Source organism: Gymnoscopelus braueri (assembly GCF_963280865.1).
Source record: "Gymnoscopelus braueri genome assembly, chromosome: 9".
Lineage (NCBI taxonomy): Eukaryota > Metazoa > Chordata > Actinopteri > Myctophiformes > Myctophidae > Gymnoscopelus > Gymnoscopelus braueri.
Genome location: NC_137610.1, coordinates 54,183,239 through 54,206,643, shown reverse-complemented (window position 1 = coordinate 54,206,643; position 23,405 = coordinate 54,183,239). Strand labels below are relative to the sequence as shown.

The window sequence follows — 23,405 nt, the reverse complement described above, 5'->3', positions numbered from 1 at the left end:
TGATCTGGTTTTTGATGTTTCAGAAGGGAAGTCCTATTTATGTTTTATATTACACACTGTAATGCATATTGAATTATTAAGGCTGAGAGATGATACCGCATGTGGTTTAGAAAGGTGTGTGTGTGTGTGTGTGTGTGTGTGTGTGTGTGTGTGTGTGCGTGTGTGTGTGTGTTTGGAGACAGTTTTTACTTGACTAGACTCTGCTGTAAACAGAAGCAGATGGGAAGACAGATGTACTGTACGTGCACAGGAGTTGAATCCCACTTTTGAAACACACACACACACACACACACACAAACAAAGTCCTTGAATAATGGAAGATTTCGGAACTATTGCATTCTTGTTTCAAAAACATGTGCACACACATGCACGCGCGCATGTTACGCACACAGTTTGACTCAAAATCTGCATAAAGAATTCTCCAGCTGTATAAGAAAACACATTTAAAGTCTGCATTCATAAGAAAACACATTTAAAGTCTGCATTCATAAGAAAACACATTTAAAGTCTGCATTCAACACGTTTTTTTCTTTGTAACAAGTCCATCCATGACCAGATGTTCTCTTAAGCCACAGTGTTCTCAAACTGTTTTGGCTCAGAGCACCCGATTCTAAAAATGGCCCCACTCTAAAAATGTCTTTTTTGAAAAACTTTTATGTTTCTACTGTATATCAGTGGTTCTCAAACGTTTTCATGTCAAGGACCCCCAAAATTATATGGTATATGTATTCATCATATATATCAATCATATATATCAAAATATTTTGTTCCAGGGACCCCCCCAGAAGCAAAGATTTGAGTTACAAATGTTCTTGTATACAGGATCTGCTATTTTTTTATGAAAAAGTATGAGAATAGAACCAATGAGATATATACATATATATATATATATATATATATATATATATATATATATATATACAGTACTGTATATATATATATATATACAGTACTGTATACTGCAGCTAAAAATCTAAAATGACACAGATGCTGGTTTGAATGTGTTAATATGCTCTGTCCCGTCCAAATAAATGAATAAATAAAAACACAGATGTTTGTGGTCCTCCCTTCCTCCCCCGTACAGCCTGGAGATGCTGGACAAGGTGGAGCCTCCCTCCATCCCAGAGGGCTATGCCATGTCCGTAGCCTTCTCCGCCCTGCTGGACCTGGTGAGAGGCATCACCTCCATGATGGAGAAGGAGCTGGCCAAGGAGGAGGCCCAGGCCCACGACTTCAGGGAGACGCACCCCGGACAGGAGTGGCAGCCCCAGCCTGGTGAGGAGGAGGAGGAGGAGGAGGAGGAGGGGGGAGGAGGAGGAAGAGGGGGGAGGATGGGTAGACCAAACCTTTTTGTGTCAAGGACCCCCAAATTGATATGTATTTGGCCGGGGACCCCCATGTCAAAATATGTTGTTCCAGGGACCCCCAGAAGCAAATATATGAGTTACAAAATAAAAAATATTAGATTCAAAGATTTGCACAAATTCTCACGATTTTTCAAAAATAGCAGATCTACAAGCTCATAGCGTGGCACTCTGTGCCAACGGTGATCAATGGTGTAGACCAGTGGTTCTCAAACTTTTTACAGAAGACCCCCCCCCAAATTGATATGTATTTGGCTGTGGATAGACCCCCATCTGAAAAGGTTTTGTGACACCGGTGGTTTTTACTGGGGGTCCGGGGGGGAGCTATGTCTCTGACACCAAATACTTTATTAATGCCATGTCTGTTTATGTTTGTCATACTGAATGTCACTCTGAATGGAAGCACTCTTCTGACCCCTGGTGGTCACTATTGCACCTGTGCATGTTTGGTACCTTCAGAAAAGCACTATAATAAATAAATAAAAAGCACTGTATTTAAAGGGCTAGACCACAGGTTTGGGTTGTGTACTTACCTTATAGACCACTCTGGTAGAGGTTTGGGTTGTGTACTTACCTTATAGACCACTCTGGTAGAGGTTTGGGTTGTGTACTTAACTTATAGACCACTCTGGTAGAGGTTTGGGTTGTGTACTTAACTTGCCATGATGCAACTTTAACTCATTCACTGCCACTGACGTAAAAAACGTAATTTGTCCCGTTTACCAATCCTGCCACTGACGTAAAAAACGTAATTTTTTTTTAATTTTTTTTTTAAAGTTTTTTTTTCAAATTTGACCCAAAGACCAAGGAGATATGATTGTTTAAAGATCTACACTCCCATCCACTTCCTTGTTAACTTAAAACTTAAAAATTCTGTATCTCGGCTCCTGAGTACTTTTTTTTTTAAATGAAAAATCTCTGGCAGTGGGCAAACGCGGCCAGCAATAATTGTGGCAGTGAATGAGTTAAGGTGGACAAGAAATACAAAATAATTGCTCCATTGATTAGAAATTGATAACTCAAAATATGCTCCCCATTGACTTACATTGTATAGTGAAAAGTACTCACATTTTTTACTTAAGTAAAAGTATCAATACTCTGTTTAAGTGAAAGTCCGGAATTCAAAATGTACTTGAGTAAAAGTATAAAAGTATTGGCATCAAAATGTACTTGAAAGTACCAAAAGTAAAAGTACTCATTTTGCAGAACGTCTGCAAATGTATGAAAAATTAAAATCTTTTGAAAATGGCAGATCTACAAGCTCACAATGCGTCGCGATGAGCTTGTAGATCTGCTATTTTCAAATGGCCGAAATGAATATAGGGCTGAAGTGGGTAATGTAGGTTTTGTAATCATCTAAATCTACAAAGTAACTTGTAACGTTTTCAAATATTTTTTGTGGAGTAAAAGTATAATATTTACCTCTGAGATGTAGTGGAGTAGAAGTAAAAGTACTGAAAATTGGAAATACTCCAGTAAAGTAAAAAATACCTCAAAAGTTCCTAAGTACAGTACTTGAGTAAATGTACTTTGTTACTTTACACCACTGATAGTGAATATGCACAGGAGGAGCATTATTTTTATTTAAAATAAAACTAGTGAATAAGCTGAATAAAGGTGTGTGTGTGTGTGTGTGTGTGTGTGTGTGTGTGTGTGTGTGTGTGTGTGTGTGTGTGTGTGTGTGTGTTTCAGGTTGTCATGTGGTGTGGGAGGAGATGGTCAGTGCGTGTTGGTGTGGTCTGCTCGCTGCTCTGTCTCTGCTGCTGGATGCCAGGTACACACACATTAAACACGTGTTATACTTCATTGTGCACGGGGCTCAGAGCTTACGCAAAATGGATCTATAATGCATATTTTAACACATTGGGTGCCAGAGGTTTATTAGAATATTATACGTTCAGTGCCTGCATTTCTTCCATCCACTTGCGTTGATACGTTTCGTGCCGTAGAAGCCCCGACGCGGAAGTGCATGTAAACAAAGCGTGCGTGCGAGACGGCGGAGGGTCCCGACTAACGCCTGGAACAATAATATTTCTAACGCGATCCTCCATTGCAGAGTGATCGCCGATCGAAAACGGCTCGTTTCCACCACGTTAAAAAGAAATGGAGATATTAAGCTTTTAGTCAAGGAGATAACATTGGAAAGGCCGACCGGAAGGATTTTTGACATGGATCCACACCCGGCCTCTCCTTCTCAGAGACTCCGTGGATGATCCCAAAGTTTCGTTAGAGCGCCCCACGTGGGCCCCACGTATAAAAAAAAAATGGGTCAAAAACGGTCCGGACCGTTTTCGGCACACAATGTGTTAATAACAATAATCGATCAATAGTCAATCCCTATTTTGGGGTATGTTGTTATAGGCGAACATTTATCACATTAACTCATTGGCCGCCATTATCGCATTAACGCGATCTAATAAATAGCGCGCTTGGCCGCCAGGATCGCGTTAATGCGATCTATGGTCTTTATTGATCTTTATGCTCTGATCACGCTATTCTGTTATGAATCAGGCTAAGTTTCATGTTCCACTTACTTCAACCACCACTGCATCCGGTTCCATGACTTGGGTTCCGTTTTCGGTTTTACATTTTTCCCCCCAGTCATTTTCGACCATAATAGGGAAACAAACGGGTTTTCACACGCTATGAAAAACGATCGGAGACCTCCCCTCCTATAATCTATGGTCTGGGTGACGAACAGTCATCCCCGTTGTGTATCACAAAGTAATTTTCGCCGATAACAGAATCTGAGACATTTCACTTCCGGTTCATGTGTTTCACTGTGTGAGTGGGTCTGGGAGGGGGCGAGTGTGATCGAGAGGCGATCAAGCTTGGTATGTGCTGCTCTCTAGTGGTGGAACGATCAAAACGATTCAAGTGTCAAGGTAGACTTTCTAGATGTGAATTAAATAACAAAATAACGAAACAAAAAAACACGAAAATCGCTGGCAAGGGCTGCTATGAACGAGGTTTTAACTCTGGCAGTCAATGAGTTAAGACCGGGAACGCATCTGTGTCATTAAAAAATGTCTTTGGCTATTCAAAAATAGCAGATCTACAAGCTCATAGCGCGGCACCGAGTGCCGCGCTATGAGCTTGTAGATCTGCTATTTTTGAAAAATCGTGAAAAAGTCAGTTTTTCGTTGATGTTGCTATATCTGTGGTGCTCCAACTTTTCCATGTCAAGGACCCCCAAAATGATATGTATTTGGCCGTGGACCCCCATCAAAATATGTTGTTCCAGGGACCCCCCAGAAGCACATATCAGAGTTAAAAATGTTTAAAACATGAATATATATATTCAAAGATTTGCACAAATTTTCTAGATTTTTCAAAAAATAGCAGATATACAAGCTCATTGTGCGGCACTCGGTGCCGCACAATGAGCTTGTATATCTGCTATTTTTGAATAGCCAAATAAATCTAAAAATGACACACAGATGCGTTGCCGGTCTTAATGGGTTAAATTGAAATATGCAGATCTACAAGCTCACAAAAAAAAAATCTCTTTTGCAAAAATATCAGATCTGCTAGTTTAGGCCAAATGTTTGCCTATCATGCCATGCCCAGGAGAGGGAGGCCAGGGCTTGTGTGATTTAAAACAAATCCTGAGATGAGATAAGATGAGATGAGAGACGGGTCAAATAAAGAGAGACGTTTTAAGATGATCCACTTTGTAGAACAGAATCGTGTGTGAAATCCTAAACTAAAACTTTTCCACTGGGACGAGTTAAAAAAGCCTTTATGTTTCCGTGGCTTTGGCAAAATGATTAAAGTTCTGTGCAGATCAATGCTTCAGTTTCAGTTTGAAGGGAGCCTTCCTTCATCAGTGTGTGCAGCGCCCTAACGAACACCCTCAGTCTCTTTGACTTGTTTTCAACAGAGCAGCTTGCCCTGGGACTTTACTTCACAGAGTGTTTCTCTTCTACAAAGGAGATCAAACTTTAGCTTTAGAATAGAAACGTACTGTAGCTGTCTAGTGTCATCTACCCCCACGGGGCTGTTGGGATTTGGGTTTAGTTTCACTGCTGCTAGACGCAAAAACAACGTCCTAGAGACAGGGTCCCCACGGTCATGAAATTCCTGGAAATATTTTGAATTATTTTTTTTTTAAATCCAGTACTGGAAAAGGTTTGGAATTGATCAAAGGTCCTGGAATTTATCAAGGGTCCTGGAAAAATATTTGGCTATGCATTGTTTTTGGCTATTGATTTTTTTTAATACAAAACATTTTCATAAACATGCATAAACATTACACAAAATATGTAACATAAGTAGTTTTTCGCCGAACGGGCTGTGTAACACCCCATCCTCACTGCCAGCGATGCGACGTGACGCGAAGCGAGCGGGCGATGAAATCTCATTAAAATACATGTTTTTGAATGAGACCGTCCTGACCTACCGCGAGCGACAACGAACCGTGCAACGACGTCGTCCACCCCTCCTATTTTCGCTCGCAGGGTCACTATGCCCTAATTTTGCACGAAATGTTTAATGAAATTGTACTATTTTATATTCTATGCTTTATTTTTGCTACACTGCCTATCTTTGGGCATTGTACATAGGAGTAAGAGACACATTATTGCGCTGAATGATTGTTTTATAGGCCTGGAAATTGGGCTAAATATTCTGGAAAAGTTTTGGAAAAGTTTTGGAAATTCATTGCTAAAAATGTGTGGGGACCCTGTAGAGATCCTAGTACCGACTTGTGTGTAAGTGTATGTATTACACTTCATGTTTACCAAGCTTTAAACATTGTTCCTCGTTTTAACCTCTTAGCTGACCTTGTATTGAACTGTACTTTCATGTGCTTTTTTTCTGCAAACTGCTAATAAAGTGTTCAATCAATCAATCAGTCAAGTTGGCCACAAACCCCCATTTGACACCTTTTTTTTTTCTTTCTCTGCGAGCCCAATCTACACTGTAAAATCCTAATTCTCAGTGTTTACTGAATTATAACTCTGAGAGTGTACACAACATGGAACCAAATGGACCTGTGGTTCCATTTGTACACTCTCACATAATCACCTCATTGCAATTATTTGAGACAATCCCAATTATTTGAGACAATTATTTTGCATAATCATTTTCATCTGTATAAATTAATCTGCAGAAAATTAGCAATTAGCTGTGTTCACAAAGCCTAAATGGTAAAACAGAAATGTCATTTGGATTGATATCAGTGGTGGAAAAAGTACTCAAATTCTTTACTTAAGTAAAAGTACCAATACTGCAAAATAAAAATACTCTGTTACAAGTAAAAGTCCAGAATTCAAAATTTACTTGAGTAAAAGTAAGAAAAGTATTGGCATCAAAATGTACTTAAAGTACCAAAAGTAAAAGTACAGTACTAACATGTTTGAAAATAGCAGATCTACAAGCTCACAAGCGACGCGTTGTGAGCTTGTAGATCGGCTATTTTCAAATAGCCTATGTATAAAATAGGGCTAAAGTGGTTAATGTATGTTTCATAATATCATAATTTATATCTGAAAAGTAACTAGTAACTAAAGTTTTCAAATAATTGTAGTGGAGTTAAAGTACAATATTTGCCTCTGAGATGTAGTGGAGTAGAAGTAAAAGTATTGGAAATTGGAAATACTCAAGTAAAGTACAAATACCTCAAAATTGCACTTAAGTACAGTACTTAAGTAAATGTACTTAGTTACTTTCCACCACTGATTGATATGTTCAATGCCAAAAAACACAATTAAGACATAAATCACCCTTTGTATGACCACTAAATGGTCAAGTAAAAGGTCATGATGATGATGATGAGCGCCCTGTGTGTCCTCAGCACGGACGAGACGGCCACAGAGAACATCCTGAAGGCGGAGCTGACCGTGGCGTCGCTGTGCGGTCGCCTGGGCCTGGTGACGCCGCGGGACGCCTTCATCACGGCCATCTGCAAGGCCTCCCTGCCCCCCCACTACGCCCTGACCGTGCTCAGCAGCAACTCGGCCAACCTCAGCAACAAAGGTACTGACGGGGTTAACAAACCGCCGGGACCACTGCTCCCGTTTTAATACGATCAACGTGGGGGGTCCAGGACCCCTACGGGGAGGGGGGGGGGGTTTTTACCATTAACCACTTGTAAAGTAATTAAGTACATTTACTTAAGTACTGTACTTAAGACCTGGAACACATCTGTGTCACTTTTTGATTTGAGCTAAAAAAACATTATTTTACACTTTGGCTATTCAAAAATAGCAGATATACAAGCTCATAGCGCGGTACTCGGTGCCGCGCTACGAGCTTGTAGATCTGCTATTTTTTTTTTATGATGAAAATGTGTGCAAATCTTTGTATATATATATATTGTTTTAAAGCGAACATTTTTAACTCAAATCTTTGCTTCTGGGGGGTCCCTGGAACAATATATTTTGAGATGGGGGGGTCGGCGGCCAAATACATATAATGGTGGGGGTCCTTGACATGAAATAGTTTGAGCACCGATATAGAAACATATTTTTTTTTTTTCAGAATACTGTTGGGATTTAGAAGACATTTGTAGAATCGGCTTCAGGTCTTAATGGGTTAATCACATCAACGAGGGATTCAGGACCCCTAGAGGGGGGGGGGGTCCTCAGAGTTACTACAGGGGGGGGGTCTCCAAATCTTTGCGTGATCGGAACTTCTTTTTTTTTTTTTACATTAATCGCTTGAACCCTAGAATCCCTGTTCTGAGGGGAACATTAGTCGAAAATAGCAGATCTACAAGCTCACCACGCCTCGCGCTGAGAGGCGCTGTGAGCTTGTAGATCTGCTATTTTCGGCAAAGAGGTTTGGTGTAGAGGGATAAAAAGAGCAGACCAAGTACAGAGCCAAAGGTCAAATTTACTAAGTGAGGGGTTACATGATTAAAGGATAGTGCTGTTAAATGAAACTATGTACCTTTAAAAAAGTCCCTGCTTCATCTTTCCCTAAGCTAAGGGGTCCTTGGCCTGAAAAAACATTGAAGACCCCTAAATCAGGGACGATTTAGGCGAGAACAAGTAGATCTGCTATTTTCACTATTGATTTTTGACTTTTTTGGAAACTTCTGGAAAATGTTTCAACTTTTGGGGGAATATTTACCTTTGTAACGTGTAGATTTGAATACTTAAATCTTTTTTTACACGCAAGTACTTCAGTACTTTAACTCAAGTACAAATTTGGCTGAGCAATTTTCACTTAGTAGTTGAGTAATCGTTGACCAGGAGTATCTATACTTTGACTCGAGTACTGCAGTGGAGTACGTTGTTTAGTATCTGCAGCCAGTTTCCACTTGGGTATAAGGAGCAGCTGGACACTAGGGGGCGCTAACGGAGCTTTCAGACTCTTTAGTTCTTAGCAGGGTTTCCTCTTTTTTGTGTGTTTTATTTATAAAGGACATTAGAGAGACAGGGAAGTGAGAACAGAACAGAACAGAACAGAACAGGTGAGGGACATACAACAGGCCTCTGGTAGGAATCAAGCCCAGGGATGGGATGTTGCATCATCCAGTGCCCTACCAGAGCACACACACATGACATTTAATAGCTTGTACAGTCCTAGGGAGGTGTACCTGAAAAACGCCAAGCATAGGACAGCATGTTGCACAGTAATACAGGGATTTGTAGAAAGCACATCCTTTAGAACATTGGTTCTAAAGGAAAATAGCAGATCTACAAGCGTAGATCTGCTATTTTTTGAAAAATCTTGAAAATGTGTGCAAATTAAAAAGGCGAACATTTTTAAGACTGTTTGAGAACCACTGCTTTAGAAAGCCTCGGTTTGTCGGGCGTCTATATGAACACAAAATAGCACGTCTACAGAGAGACACACACACACACACACACACACACACACACACACACACACACACACACACACACACACACACACACACAGAGAGGTACACACACACACACACACACACACACACACACACACACACACACACACACACACACACACACACACACACACACACACACACACACACACACACACACACACACACACACACACACAGAGAGAGACACACACAGAGAGAGACACACACACACAGAGAGAGAGAGACACACACAGAGAGAGAGAGTGTTTGTGTGTGTGTGCATGCATTGCCATTGATTACATACATGCATGTCTGCTTGGCTGCGTGCCTGCTGGCATACAGTATGAATGCATGTTTAGCAGAAACCAGACATGTTGCACATGATGCACATTGAAGCCAAATCCCCCTGAGTGTAGAGGACTGCTCCTCATCCTAACCCATGTATATTTATGTCACCTTAATGAGCTCTCATCATCATCTCTCATATGGCTAGACGTGTGTTGTGTTATCATAGCTTTGATGTATTCTACATCGTCACTGTCGGGTAGAAACCGTGTATTTCTGAAAGCTTTTACTTTTCAGGAAATGGAAAAAAATGTAATACTGTTCATTGGTTCAATATATATGAAACCCACGGACACACTTAACCACTTTCACTTAACCCTTTAAAGACCAGGAAAGCATCATCTGTGTCATTTTAAGATTTATTTGGCTAATTTTTTTTTTTAATCGGGAAAGTTTGTTCTGGGGGATTCTACAAATGTCTTCTAAATCCTAACAGTTTTTTGTTTTAAACCTATGTTTCTATATCAGTGTTTCTCAAACTTTTTTGTATTCTCAAACCTTAGAATTGTATGTATTTGGCCACGGACCCCCCATCTCAAAATATGATGTTCCAGGGACCCCTCAGAAGCAAAGATTTGAGTTAAAAATGTAGATATACATTCAAAGATTTGCAAAAATTTTCACGATTAAAACTAAAATAAATAGCAGATCTACAAGCTCATAGCACGGCACTCTGTGCCGCGCTATGGGCTTGTATATCTGCTATTTTTGAATAGCCAAAGACATCTTAAAATGACACAGAACCCGGTCTTAATGGGTTAAAAAACAAACAAAACAAAATGGAAACAAAATGTAATTTTACGTTGTGAGCTTGTAGATCTGCTATTTTTGAATAGCCAAAGACATCTTAAAATGTAATTTTACGTTGTGAGCTTGTAGATCTGCTATTTTTGAATAGCCAAAGACATCTTAAAATGTAATTTTACGTTGTGAGCTTGTAGATCGACCACTGTTTTACCATTTTTGTGTGTCACTGTAGTTTTGACGAAGTAAGACATTCATTTCCAAAGAAAAAAAATACTTTGAAATATGGAGATATGAGGTTCCCGCCCGACACAGCGACAATATGATGTATTATATATGATGAGAGCATCTCTCTGCATGAACCTGATGCTCCGCTCTCAGGCACTAATCCTCGCTGTTACTCTGGGCCTTATAATTAGGAGTGTGGGGGCAGGGTTTTGGCTGGGGAACGCGTGCATATGCTCACATAAACCCACTGATATGCACACCACTTTCTCCCTCCCTCTCCCTGACACACACACACACACACACACACACACACACACACACACACACACACACACACACACACACACACACACACACACACACACACACACACACAGTGTGGCGGAAAGTAACTAAGTACATTTACTTAAGTACTGTACTTACTCCACTACATCTCAGAGGCAAATATTGTACTTTTACTCCACTACAATTACTTGAAAACTTTAGTTACTAGTTACTTTGCAGATATAAATTATTACATTATAAAACATACATTAACCACTTTAGCCCTATTTTATACCTATGCTATTTGAAAATAGCCGATCTGTGACGTGTTGTGAGCTTGTAGATCGGCTATTATCAAACATTTTAGTACTTTTACTTTTGCTACTTTAAGTACATTTTGATGTCAATACTTTTGTTCGAAAGTACATTTTGAATTCCGGACTTTTACTTGTAACAGAGTACTTCTACATTGCAGTATTGATACTTTTACTTAAGTAAAACATTTGAGTACTTATTCCACCACTGACACACACACACACACGCACGCACGCACGCACGCACGTACACACGCACGCACGCGCACACACACACACACACACACACACACACACACACACACAGACAGACGGATCAACACAGAGGCGTTGCTCTATTTGCATACTAGCTGGAAGAGATACGGTCTGTAAATTGGTTTCAGCTCGTGAAGGATGTTTGCCTCAGGGTTAATTAAGCAAAGCTTCTCCAGCCCTGCTCTCTCTCTCACACAGAAAGACACTTTGTCACAAAGCTGCTCCCACCTATTCTTCTCAAAGTGGGGTCCGGGGACCCCCAGGGGTACTTGAGGGTGTTCCAGGGGGTCCCCAGAAAAATGTGTAAATATAGCATCAGAATAATTATGACCTTTTATACTTTGGCTATTCAAAAATAGCAGATGATGCTATTTTTGAAAAATCTTGAAAATGTGTGCAAATCTTTGAATATATATATTTTTTAAGCGAACATTTGTAACTCAAATCTTTGCTTCTGGGGGGGGTCCCTGGAACAAAATATTTTTAGATGGGGGTCCGTGGCCAAATACATATACATTTTGGGGGTCCTTGGCATGAGAAAGTTTGAGAACCACTGACCTATAGAGCACCAAAGTCTGACGTAATTTACGCTTCCTACCGGGCAGATTAAAAGATACAAAGATACAAAAATTACACAGCGTCTTTGTGGCTGTGTCGCTTTGTATCCGTGTTGCTCAACGCGGTCGCTGACGTCGTCAAACGTGCGGACATCGGAGCTACAGTTGTAGCTTTGCATCTGGAAGTTGAACCTGCAGCTCAACTTGAATTTGTAGCTTTTGTATCTTTGTCGCTATAGAGCTACAGCTACAAACGTGGGATGTAACTTTGTATCTTCATGTCACTGGTTTCCATTGAAAATGAATGGTAACATGTATCTTTTAATCTGCCCGTGTGAACGCACCAATATGGATATGAAGCATCAACTGACGGTGAGAAAACACTATGTTACTTCCGCCGAATTAGTTAAAGGACGACTTCACCGATTTTCAACCTATCTTCATATAATTGGTCCTCACTAATACACTAAAATGGTAAAAAAAAAATCTACTCAGTCTGTGTCTCAGAGGAGGGCTGTGGACAGTTCAGAGTCCCGTCTACCAGTGACATCATCAATGGGGAATCCAAGCTAATAGAAACTGCAGGCTTTCTATTCCTGGAAAGTTGCAATGCAATAAAAGAAGCCATTGTTCTCGTGTTAATAAAAATCTAAATAAAAAATGTGAAATCTTGTTGGGAAAAAAATCATGCCTAACGATGATGTCACTGGTAGACGGGTTTCTGAACTGTCGACAGCCCTCCTATGAGACACAGACCAAGTAGGAAAAAAAATGGTACCATTTTATCATGAGTATTAGTGAGGACCAATTATATGAAGATAGGTTGAAAATCGGTGAAGTCATCCTTTAAATTTTCCCCAGAAACAGGCTGTATCAAATATAAGTGACTGACTATCATAAACGATACAGAACCTCCTCCCTGACCATATCGCAGAGACAGTTTGTTTATTTTTGGAACACAATTCTTATAGATGAGACGATTCTAAGATGACCCAATGTTATTCTCCATAGAGAAATGACTTTAGGACCAGTGGTGGAAAAAGTACTAAAATTCTTTACTTAAGTAAAAGTACCAATATTGCAATATAAAAATACTCTGTTACAAGTAAAAGTCCAGAATAAAAAATTTACTTGAGTAAAAGTACAAAAGTATTGGCATCAAAATGTACTTAAAGTACCAAAAGTAAAAGTACTAAATATTTGAAAATAGCCGATCTACAAGCTCACAACGCGTCGCGATGCGACGCGTTGTGAGCTTGTAGATCTGCTATTTTCAAATAGCCTATGTTTAAAATAGGTTTATAGTGGTTAATGCATGTTTCATTATATCATCAGTTATATCTGAAAAGTAACTAGTAACTAAAGTTTTCAAATAATTGTAGTGGAGTAAAAGTACAATATTTGCCTCTGAGATGTAGTGGAGTAGAAGTAAAAGTACTGGAAATTGGAAATACTCAAGTAAAGTACAAATACCTCAAAATTGTACTTAAGTACAGTATTTAAGTAAATGTACTTAGTTACTTTCCACCACTGTTTAGGACCCACGCGGGATGAACGAGTGACGTCAGGACTTCTGTGCTCTGTATGGGCCCTGGATCCCTTGTCCCTGCAATCAGCTCGTGGGTGTTACAGTAGCTTACGTAGTTTTAACCCTGACCGGGAACGCATCTGTGTGTCATTTTAAGATTTATTTGGCTATTCAAAAATAGCGGATATACAAACTCATTGTGGCACTGAGCTAGGCCTGTCCCCGACTAAGGATTTGTTTAGTCGACTCTAATTGGCGACTAATTGCCATTAGTCGACTGGCAGTCGACTAATTTTTTTTTTTTGGGCCAAAATACATTTTATTTCAAAGGGCCAAGTCTACACAGTTTGTTTTGTCTCCAGCAGAGTTTCTAGTGTCTATCTCTCTCTGGAAGAGGTTGCACATGAACTCACAACAACACAAACAATACCAATACAAAGACGAGGAATAAAAAGAATAAAGTGGAAGTTACGTGTGGTTGCAGGCGTAGACTTGGCCAAAAAAACAATTTAAAACATTTTTGGCCCTCAACACATTGGCTGCCAAAGACGCATATCTGCGTTCTATTTAATTTCTCGCCTGGCTGCCAAAGACGCAGATATGCGTTCTATTTAAAAAAAAAAAAAAAAGACCAAGGAGATATGATATATCAAAGATTTAAACTCCTATCCACTTCATTGTTAACTTAAAACTTAAAAAATCTGTATCTCGGCTCCTGAGAATTTTTTTTTTCAATGAAAAATCTCTGGCAGTCTACAGCCAAAAATCTGAAATAATTCTGGCAGGAAATGAGTTAAAAAAACTAGAGTCGACTAAGAGACACTTAGTCGACTCGGACCCCCCGCGACTAACCAGTCGACTAGTCGACTTAGTCGAGGTCAGGCCTATGGCACTCTATTTTATTTATTTTTTAAATGTGGGGGGGGGGGGCACGCGGACAAATACATATCATTTTGAGTGGTCCTTGACATGAAAAAATCACCACTGATATTATAGCAACATACGTTTAAAAAGAAAAAAAAACGTTATGTTGGTGTGTGAGCATTGATTCCTTTTGTCTTGTTTGGCTAAATACGCATCTGAATGGAAGAGCTTTTTGTGGTGTTCCAGTCAGATGTTCCTGTTCCAGGTCCAAACAAGAGCAACAAACTTTTCTCTCATCTTTGTTGTGACCTAATACAATAAATAAAAAAATATATATTTCTGATAACATTGTTAGGTAGGTGAGAAATAATCCATGAAGTTGTTCAATATTGATTAATTTTACATTTTGTCTCTGTCTAAGTAACCTCATAGTTTGTCCACAACTACTTGTTACTTTTTACTTGTTACTTTTCAGGATTCAAATTCAAAAGTAGCAGATCTACAAGCTCAAAACGTGTCGCTTTGCGCCACGCTTTGAGCTTGTAGATCTGCTACTTTAGCTGCTTTTGTGTGACGCTGTAGTGTGATCAAGTAGGGCTTTTAACGAAAAAAAACACAAAACAAAGTTAGATTATGGAGATAAGAGGTTTCTGCCTGACAGCAAAGTTTAACACGTGTGTGTGTGTGTGTGTGGGGGTGTGTGTGTGTGTGTGTGTGTGTGTGTACGTGTGTGTTCCACAGCCTTCTCCATCCAGGGCCAGAGTGTCCAGATGATCAGCCCTTCCAGTGAGTCTCATCAACAGGTAGTGGCCGTGGGACAGCCCCTCTCTGCCCAGCCCCAGGGCACTGTGGTGGTGGGTACACACACACACACACACACACACACACAAACACCCACACACATTACGTTTGTATTACTACCTTATGAGGACTAGGCCTGACCTCGACTAAGTCGACTAGTTTTTTATTAGTCGACTGCCAGTCGACTATTGGCAATTAGTCGCCAATTAGATTCGACTAAACAAATCCTTAGTCGGGGACAGGCCTAATGAGGACATAGACATTTTTAGGATGGCAATTATATGAATGACATTTATTTTACAAGTAAGACGCGCGAACGCGGGAAGCGAACGCGGGAAGCGAACGCGGGAAGCGAACGCGGGAAGCGAACGCAGCTCGAAAATAACAATAAGAAGAATGGAAAGGAATGAGCAATTGTAGAGAAGTGGGTGGTACAATGAAATTAGTGAGAACAGGGCCGCCACAAGAAGGCTCCATACCGCTAGCCCCATTTTTTTTTTTTGTCTTTTTTAAATTGTTCTGAAATATGCACAAATGACATGGAATTCTTAGATATCCCAATAGCTGAACTCGTCTAGATGCTTTTAGATGTGTTTTTTTTTTACTGTAGCTGCTATATTTCTCTCAGAGGAGTGTAATTAGTCACCCAAGGGCAGGCGGATTTCAGCCACACTTTAGTGCACTCTGAGATCTGTCAGCAGCCAATGAGAGCGTGAGTCACATGGGGGCGCGGCTGCACACAGGTAGTGCACACAATACTGCACACAGACAGACACACACACACACACACAACCCGAGCACGGTTTCATAGTAAGCTCCACACGCACGCACACACATCAAATTGTCACACATTCACCCGGCTTGATGCAACATTGCGGTAAGTTGTTTCTTTGCATCGGCGTAATCGCGCCGCTCAAAAAATTGTCTTCGCCCGTAAAGTGGCTATGACATCCAAAAAAAGGGGTAATAAGGCTAATCAGATTAGCTAATATTTTGATGACGTCACACTGCGCCTGGGGTATATTTTATTTATCCCCCCCCCCCGCATTTATAATGTACTCTTATCTACTGTATTTGACTGTTCCTATGAACCCTCCTCTCTACGGCTCCTCCCACCACAGAGAGAAGCATTTTGCCTCTCCCTGCCTACACGTCTCCCCCTCACTCGCACCACTGAACCAGGAAATAGTTTTGTAAATGTGTGTATATAAAGTATATTTCCCCCGTCAAATCGCACGTTCATGTGAAGTAGTTTGTTAACCCATTAAGACCTGAAGCCGATTCTACACGTCTCCTAAAGCTCAACAGTATTCTGAAAAAACGTATGTTTCTATATCAGTGGTGCTCAATCTTTTTCATGTCAAGGACCCCCAAAATTATACGTATTTGGCCGCGGACCCTCATCAAAATATTTTGTTCCAGGGACCCCCCAGAAGCAAAGATTTGAGTTAAAAAAAATCACGATTTTAAAAAAATAGCAGATCTACAAGATGCTATTTTTGAATAGCCCAAAGTGTAAAATAATGCTTTTTAGCTCAAATCTAAAGACTGACACAGTTCCAGGTCTTAATGAGTTAATGCTTATTTATTGAAATGATAAAAATCTCTATAGTGATTTTTGGCGCTGGGTGTCCGGGGGGGGGGGGGGGGGGGCTCAAGGCATCTCAGAGCGGGGACACAGAGGCTCTTTGCTAGGGTGGGTTTGAGGCCTAGCTGTTCCCCCTTTCAGCTCAACCTCTGGCCGGACCATAGACTGTATGAAAAGAATGGACAGCGTCACGCCATTGGTTTCTACAGACCGAAAAATGAAGCCGATTGTTCAGCTGTGTGCAATCCGCCATCTTTCAATATCGCGTCACATCCTTTGCAACCGGAAATTAATGCTATTGGTTGTGTAGCTTGTCAATCAAATCATCCCGCCCCTCCTAGAGCATAACCTACTTTATCGTCAATTTTAAAATAAATGGGACCATAGTTTACCAAAACACATATCATGATGATTGAAAGAAGACTTTAAACTAGCGACTGGAAGCATATACAGTAGAATTTATGACATGTTTTATTAAAGTTGTACAATGCAGATTCACAAATAACGATTTTTAGCAACCTCTGCTGGTCACTACCGTCACTGCATACAATTTCCGTAGTCCTCGATTACCCAGAATTCCATTTGTTTTCACCGGAAGCGTTTCAAAAAGCGTTCTTTTAATTGTTTTATACTATCTGCGGATCGTTTCTCTTAGCCAGTGGAGCATTAGATACCATGAGCTGTGCTTTCTTTTTCTGTTCTTTTTCGATCTTCCAATCCTACATTCTCTTAAAATCAGCGTGAGGTTCCTTTTTGTTATTAGCGCGGTAGTTCCTGGCCAAACAGGAAACCGTTGCGGTAGTTCCTGGCCAAACAGGATGACGTCATTTTCCCGGGAAAGTCCCCCCCGACATCGTTCAATAGTAAATATATAAATAAAAGGCTTCCGGGGGTGAAATTCATGGAGTGGGTGTTGTGAAACTTTTGCCACTCACAAAAGATATACAATTTAACTTTAGTTTTGTTGAAAACGTTACCTAGTATTACTTTAAGGTAAGAAAATCTGGTCTAAAGTTTGTCAAAAACCCATCCACTTTCATTGAGATAAATTCTCTCTGACACCAGCAGGGGTAAAACAGTGAAACTACAGGCCATTCATATGAACTGTCTCTTCCGTATTGGCGTCAATGTAAAAATCTCAGGCTGGTCCCTTTGGGGCCCGGACACGCATAAATGTCCGGGTTTTGTGAGAGTGATTGCTGTGTACGTGTCATTTATGTCTCGGTAAATCACCCGTTTCATCGTTATAGAACACAGCTCTGCGCAGCAATCAGCCTACGGGCATACATTTACATATCACGGTCATTCTCATGTTTCATTGGTATAATGCATCGGTTCTCAAAGTGGGGTCCGGGGACCCCCAGGGGTCCTTGAGGGGGTTCCAGGGGGTCCCCAGCAAAATGTGTGAAAATAGCGTCACAATAATTTTAACCTTTTATACTTTTACTTATATAAAAATAGCAGATATACAAGCTCATAGCGCGGCACCGAGTGCCGCGCTATGAGCTTGTAGATCTGCTATTTTTGAAAAATCTTTAAGATTTGTGCAAATCTTTGAATATATTTATTTTAAAGCGAACATTTTAACACAAATCTTTGCTTCCGGGAGTCCCTGGCACAACATATTTTCAGATGGGGGTCCGCGGCCAAATACATATCAATTTGGGGGTCCTTGGCATGAAAAAGTTTGGGAAGCACTGGTATAATGAGCCAGCCTATTGGCTCCGCATTGCTACGTGAACACGCACGTTTTTTTTTTGCAAGTGTTTTGTTCTGCCATTGGCTCACTCAACAGTCACTCACACTGAAAACGCCTCTCACATACTTGTACTGTATACGTGTGACTGCCGTGGGAGAGCCGGTGACACCCCGGTGTTGTGAATGAAACTGCGCTCACTCCAGGGACGTGCACAGATAGACTCTAGGTGGTGCTAGAGCACCTGCCCTTTGCCCTCTTGACCAAGTGCCCTTTTGAAAGATTATTTTTTATTTTAAATGTTTTATCCCAGTTTACAGTATGTAGCCCATGGTGACATCGATCAATTCTGGATTAAAAGCTTCTAATATATTAACAATTCCCCAAAATATGCATTGCAATTTTCTTCTATGAATCTCACACTACTAGGGCAGCCGGCGGTTCCGCGCGCCGCGCAAGGTGCCCTTTTTTTTTTACTTGAGCACCTGCCCCTCAAAATGTCTGTGCACGCCACTGGCTCACTCGCTTACTAGGCTTACTGTTTGTGTAACGCAAATAATCAACCAAAGACGCCGAAAAGATAAACTTATTTTAGTGAGCAATGGAGCAAGGAACTGGTGTTCATAAAAAAAATAAAACTCTTGAAGTCTCGTATTGATGAATTTCATGCGTGTTGCACGTGTGTAGAACGGACTTTGACATCAGCAGCTAAGACTCGCTGGGTCTCGTCTCAGTCTGCAGTGCATGACCCGCCCGGCGAGCCGGGAGAATACATGAATGAACCCCAAAACACGGTTAGAATACATTTTATATTCGATAAGAATGTCATTCATTTATAATTGGACTGAAAATGAATAGAATAATGAATAGTTTGTTTAGAAACGAGCTGTGACGGTCACCACCCCGCCATGCGTGTATCTCCATTTCTACCCCACCAGCGGGGGCCCAGAGCGGCTCCGAGGAGAGCTGAGAGACCCCTCGGAGAGACGGAGACCCATGCAGCGTTCAAACTATAGCGATTTTTTTCATTTCAATAAATAAGCATAAACAAACTACTTCACATGAACGATGTCGGTATAACTAAGAGATTTGAAGGGGAATATATATTTTATATACACAGATTTACAAATAAAAGACAAATTATGTTTAGGTCACTTGCTCATTTTTGCTGGTCTGTTTGACGCGCGTGCGAGAGGCCAGCTCAGAGCAGAGCTACTGCAAATGCCAATCAATCTATGATACGTCCCGCCCTGTTTTCAGACTGTTTTCAGAAATACCACGTGACGTACAGTATCAAATATTACATTTTCGGGCCATGTCATAGTCCCTTTAAGGCTTACGTGGTTAATGAAATGCAGACGTCAACAATTTCTCTCAGGCATGATGGATCTAGGACCGGATCAGAAAACCGAAATAGGAGTTGATCCCAGGCTAGTGACCTGCCTGTCTCACTCTCTGCCTGCCTGTCTGTCTGTCTGTCTGTCTGTCTGTCTGTCTGTCTGTCTGTCTGTCTGTCTGTCTGCCCCTTCCAGCTGACTGCTAAGAACATCCAGTGTATGAGAACCCTGTTAAACCTGGCCCACTGCCACGGAGCTGTGCTGGGGACCTCCTGGCAACTGGTACTGGCCACACTACAGGTACTACTGTTACACACACACACACACACACACACACACACACACACACACACACACACACACACACACACACACACACACACACACAGGTTCGTATTTCTATACTTGTGAAGACAGCAATTTTATGAGCCGAAAAATAGCAGATCTACTAGCTCGTAGCTTGTAGATCGGCTATTTTCCGGTGCATGACACCCCCACACAACTAAGTAAATCATGTTTAACTCTGACTCCATATCTAACCTTTAAATGTCTAATCCTAATCCTCCTAACCCCAAACTCAATCTTTTTCTAATTGTAAACATCTCAACATAAAAATATGTTTTCAACCATTAAACCAGCACTTCTCTTGTCTGGCTGTCCATGGCTGTCCTCACAACGTCTATCTCATATTCTACTATACTTGTGGGGACATTTGGTCCTTGCTAGTATAGTAACACGCACGCATGCATGCATGCACGCACACAGTATGCTTGCACTCACCCTTATTTAACCAGTAAAGTTGATTTAAAACATGTACTTTATACACACACGCACACACACTGTAGTATTTGATTCAGCAATTGGTGAAGCACACGCCCACACACACACACACACACACACACACACACACACACACACATACACATACACATACACATACACACACACACACACAAACAAACAAACGTACACACAGGTACTGCCAACAATGAATAGAATGAAAGGTGGAAATTAATAATTGACTGTTATAGTTTACTTTGTCTACGGTTTCATTAGGATTGTCACAATCATGAATTGTGTCATAAATGATTTGCAATTAATGATTTATAATTGTGTTTTTTTGGCATTGAACATTGGATGTATAAAAAATTTATTTCTGTTTGGCTTTTAGGCCAAAAGTTGAACACGGCGGATAAGACAAATAACGTCAATGTACAAAGAAATGACTGACACTGACTGGTACTAATTATCTAAATAAATATTGTAATATGGCCAAAACGGGTTATATTTAATAATTTTATATTGAAATATTGTACACAATGCACAGTTTTTTTTAAAACGTATGAACATTTTTTGACAGATTAATTTATTCAGATGAAGAAAAAATATTCTGACGATTATGCAAAACATTATCACAACTATCTCTAAAATAATCAGGTGATTATATAATAATTGTGACAGGGTTAGGTTTCACTCTCACTGTCGTTCTCTTTGTTTTCAGCACCTGGTGTGGATTCTAGGGCTGAAGCCGGGGACTGGAGGAGCTCTGAAGCCTGGCAGGGCAGTGGAGGGACCCAGCACGGTGAGTGTTCCAACCCGCAACCCTGATTACTAGGCCATTTAGAAAGAAATGTGGAATAGTTTTTTATAATATATATATTTTTTAAACATAAATCTTCTCTTCTGGGGGTCCCTGACACAAAAACAAATTCAGATGGGGGTCCGTGTCCAAATACATATCAATTTGGGGGTCCTTGACTTGTAAAAGTTAGAGAACCACTGCTCTATACTCATTAAGTCGAAGTAGGCCTGAACTCGACTAAGTCGAATAGTCGACTGGTTAGTCGCGTTTTTTTGTTGTTGTTCTAAATAGTTTTTTGGCCAAGTGTACACCTGCAACCACACGTAACTTCCACTTTATTCACTTCTTCCTCGTCTTTGTATTGGTATTGTTTGTGTTGGAGCGCCTCAGTGCGGCTGCAGAGTTCATGTGCAACCTCTTCCAGAGAGAGATAGAGACACTAGAAACTCTGCTGGAGAAACAAAACAAACTGTGTAGACTTGGCCCTTTGAAATAAAATGTATTTTGGCATTAGTCGACTGCCAGTCGACTATTGACAATTAGTCGCCAATTAGATTCGACTAAACAAATCCTTAGTCGGGGACAGGCCTAAGTCGAAGTGTCCTTGAGCAAGACACTGAACCCCTAACTGCATGGTTTCCTCTGCCGTTGGTGTGTGACTGTGTGTGTGAATGGTTGACTGTAACGCACATTGTAAAGTGCTTTGGATAAAAGGCACTAAAGACACTATTTATCATTCTTATTGTTTGCCTGCAAAAAAATTGTGCTGCACTTCACCTACTTTTCTTTTTTAAATCAGGTAAATTTTGGAGCACTCATGTACTGAACCAAAAGAAGTCTAACAAAGCCTGAATGAAAGCTGCCAATTTCCTGTTTTCTTAACCCATTCAATCCAGGAAACTATCTGTTTTTAGATTTAAATGTATTTATCTGTTTTTATTTCATTTAAATTTTAGCTACATTTATGTGTGTCACGATAAAAAAAATCTACAAACTCATGAGCTTGTAGATCTGCTATTTGTTTTTCTTCAAAATCTGTGCAAATCTTTGAATATATGTATATATTTTTTAAGCAAACATTTTTAACTCAAATCTTTGCTTCTGGGGGGGGTCCTTGGAACAACATATTTTGAGATGGGGGTCCTCGGCCAAACACATATAATGTTGTGGTCCATGATATGAAAAGGTTTGAGCACCACTGCAACATATACGTTTTTCAGAAAACTGTTCAAGACATTTTTAGAATCAGCCTCAGGTCTTAATGGGTTACGGTCACAGCTGACGGCGTGTACTGTATGTACTGTATGTATTGTGTGTGTGTGTACAGAGTACTGACGGTATCTATGTTTGTGTTGTGTATCATATATCCAGGTGTTGACCACAGCGGTGATGACAGACCTGCCCGTCATCTCCAACATCCTGTCCAGACTGTTTGAGAGCTCACAGTAAATACATCTTATTCTCCTGTGTGTGTGTGTGTGTGTGTGTGTGTGTGTGTGTGTGTGTGTGTGTGTGTGTGTGTGTGTGTGTGTGTGTGTGTGTGTGTGTGTGTGTGTGTGTGTGTGTGTGTGTGTGTGTGTGTGTGTGTGTGTGTGTGTGACATAGACTAAATGTCGCCACAGGTATAGTAGAATGTGAGAAATAGACGTTGAGAACCATTTTCCTGGTCCTCACAAGATAAAATATATCTTTAGAGATAAGTTTACAATTAGGTTCAGTTCAGGTTTAGGATTAGACATTTAGAGGTTAGATTTGGGGATTAGGGAAGGAGTTATGCCTTATTTAAACTTAGTTGGACGCTGGTGGTGTCATGCACCGAAAAATAGCCGATCTACAAGCTTGTAGATATTCTATTTTTCGGCTTTAGGCTTACGGTTAAAAATGGCAATTATTTTGGGGGGGGGTGGCAAACCAAGTCTTATGCACACCTGATTGGCTCAGGAAATGTCCTTCATAGAATCACTGTTTTCAAATATTGTCCTCAGAAGTATAGTAATACAAGTGTGTGTGTGTGTGTGTGTGTGTGTGTGTGTGTGTGTGTGTAGATATCTGGACGATGTCTCCTTGCATCACCTGATCAACGCTCTGTGCTCCCTCTCTCTGGAGGCCATGGAGATGGCTTATGGAAACAACAAGGTGA

General features: G+C 40.6%; 1 protein-coding gene across 1 annotated transcript in view; it reads left to right on the top strand.

The window, feature by feature from the left end:
• Positions 1–23,405, top strand: part of mon2 (MON2 homolog, regulator of endosome-to-Golgi trafficking) — a 135,487-nt gene that overhangs the window by 60,135 nt on the left and 51,947 nt on the right. The window contains 8 exon segments of the mRNA XM_080436709.1: positions 1,085–1,275; positions 3,057–3,138; positions 7,162–7,343; positions 15,003–15,115; positions 19,879–19,983; positions 21,185–21,265; positions 22,637–22,710; positions 23,311–23,401. Of these exon segments, the coding sequence (XP_080292835.1) occupies positions 1,085–1,275; positions 3,057–3,138; positions 7,162–7,343; positions 15,003–15,115; positions 19,879–19,983; positions 21,185–21,265; positions 22,637–22,710; positions 23,311–23,401 (919 nt within the window).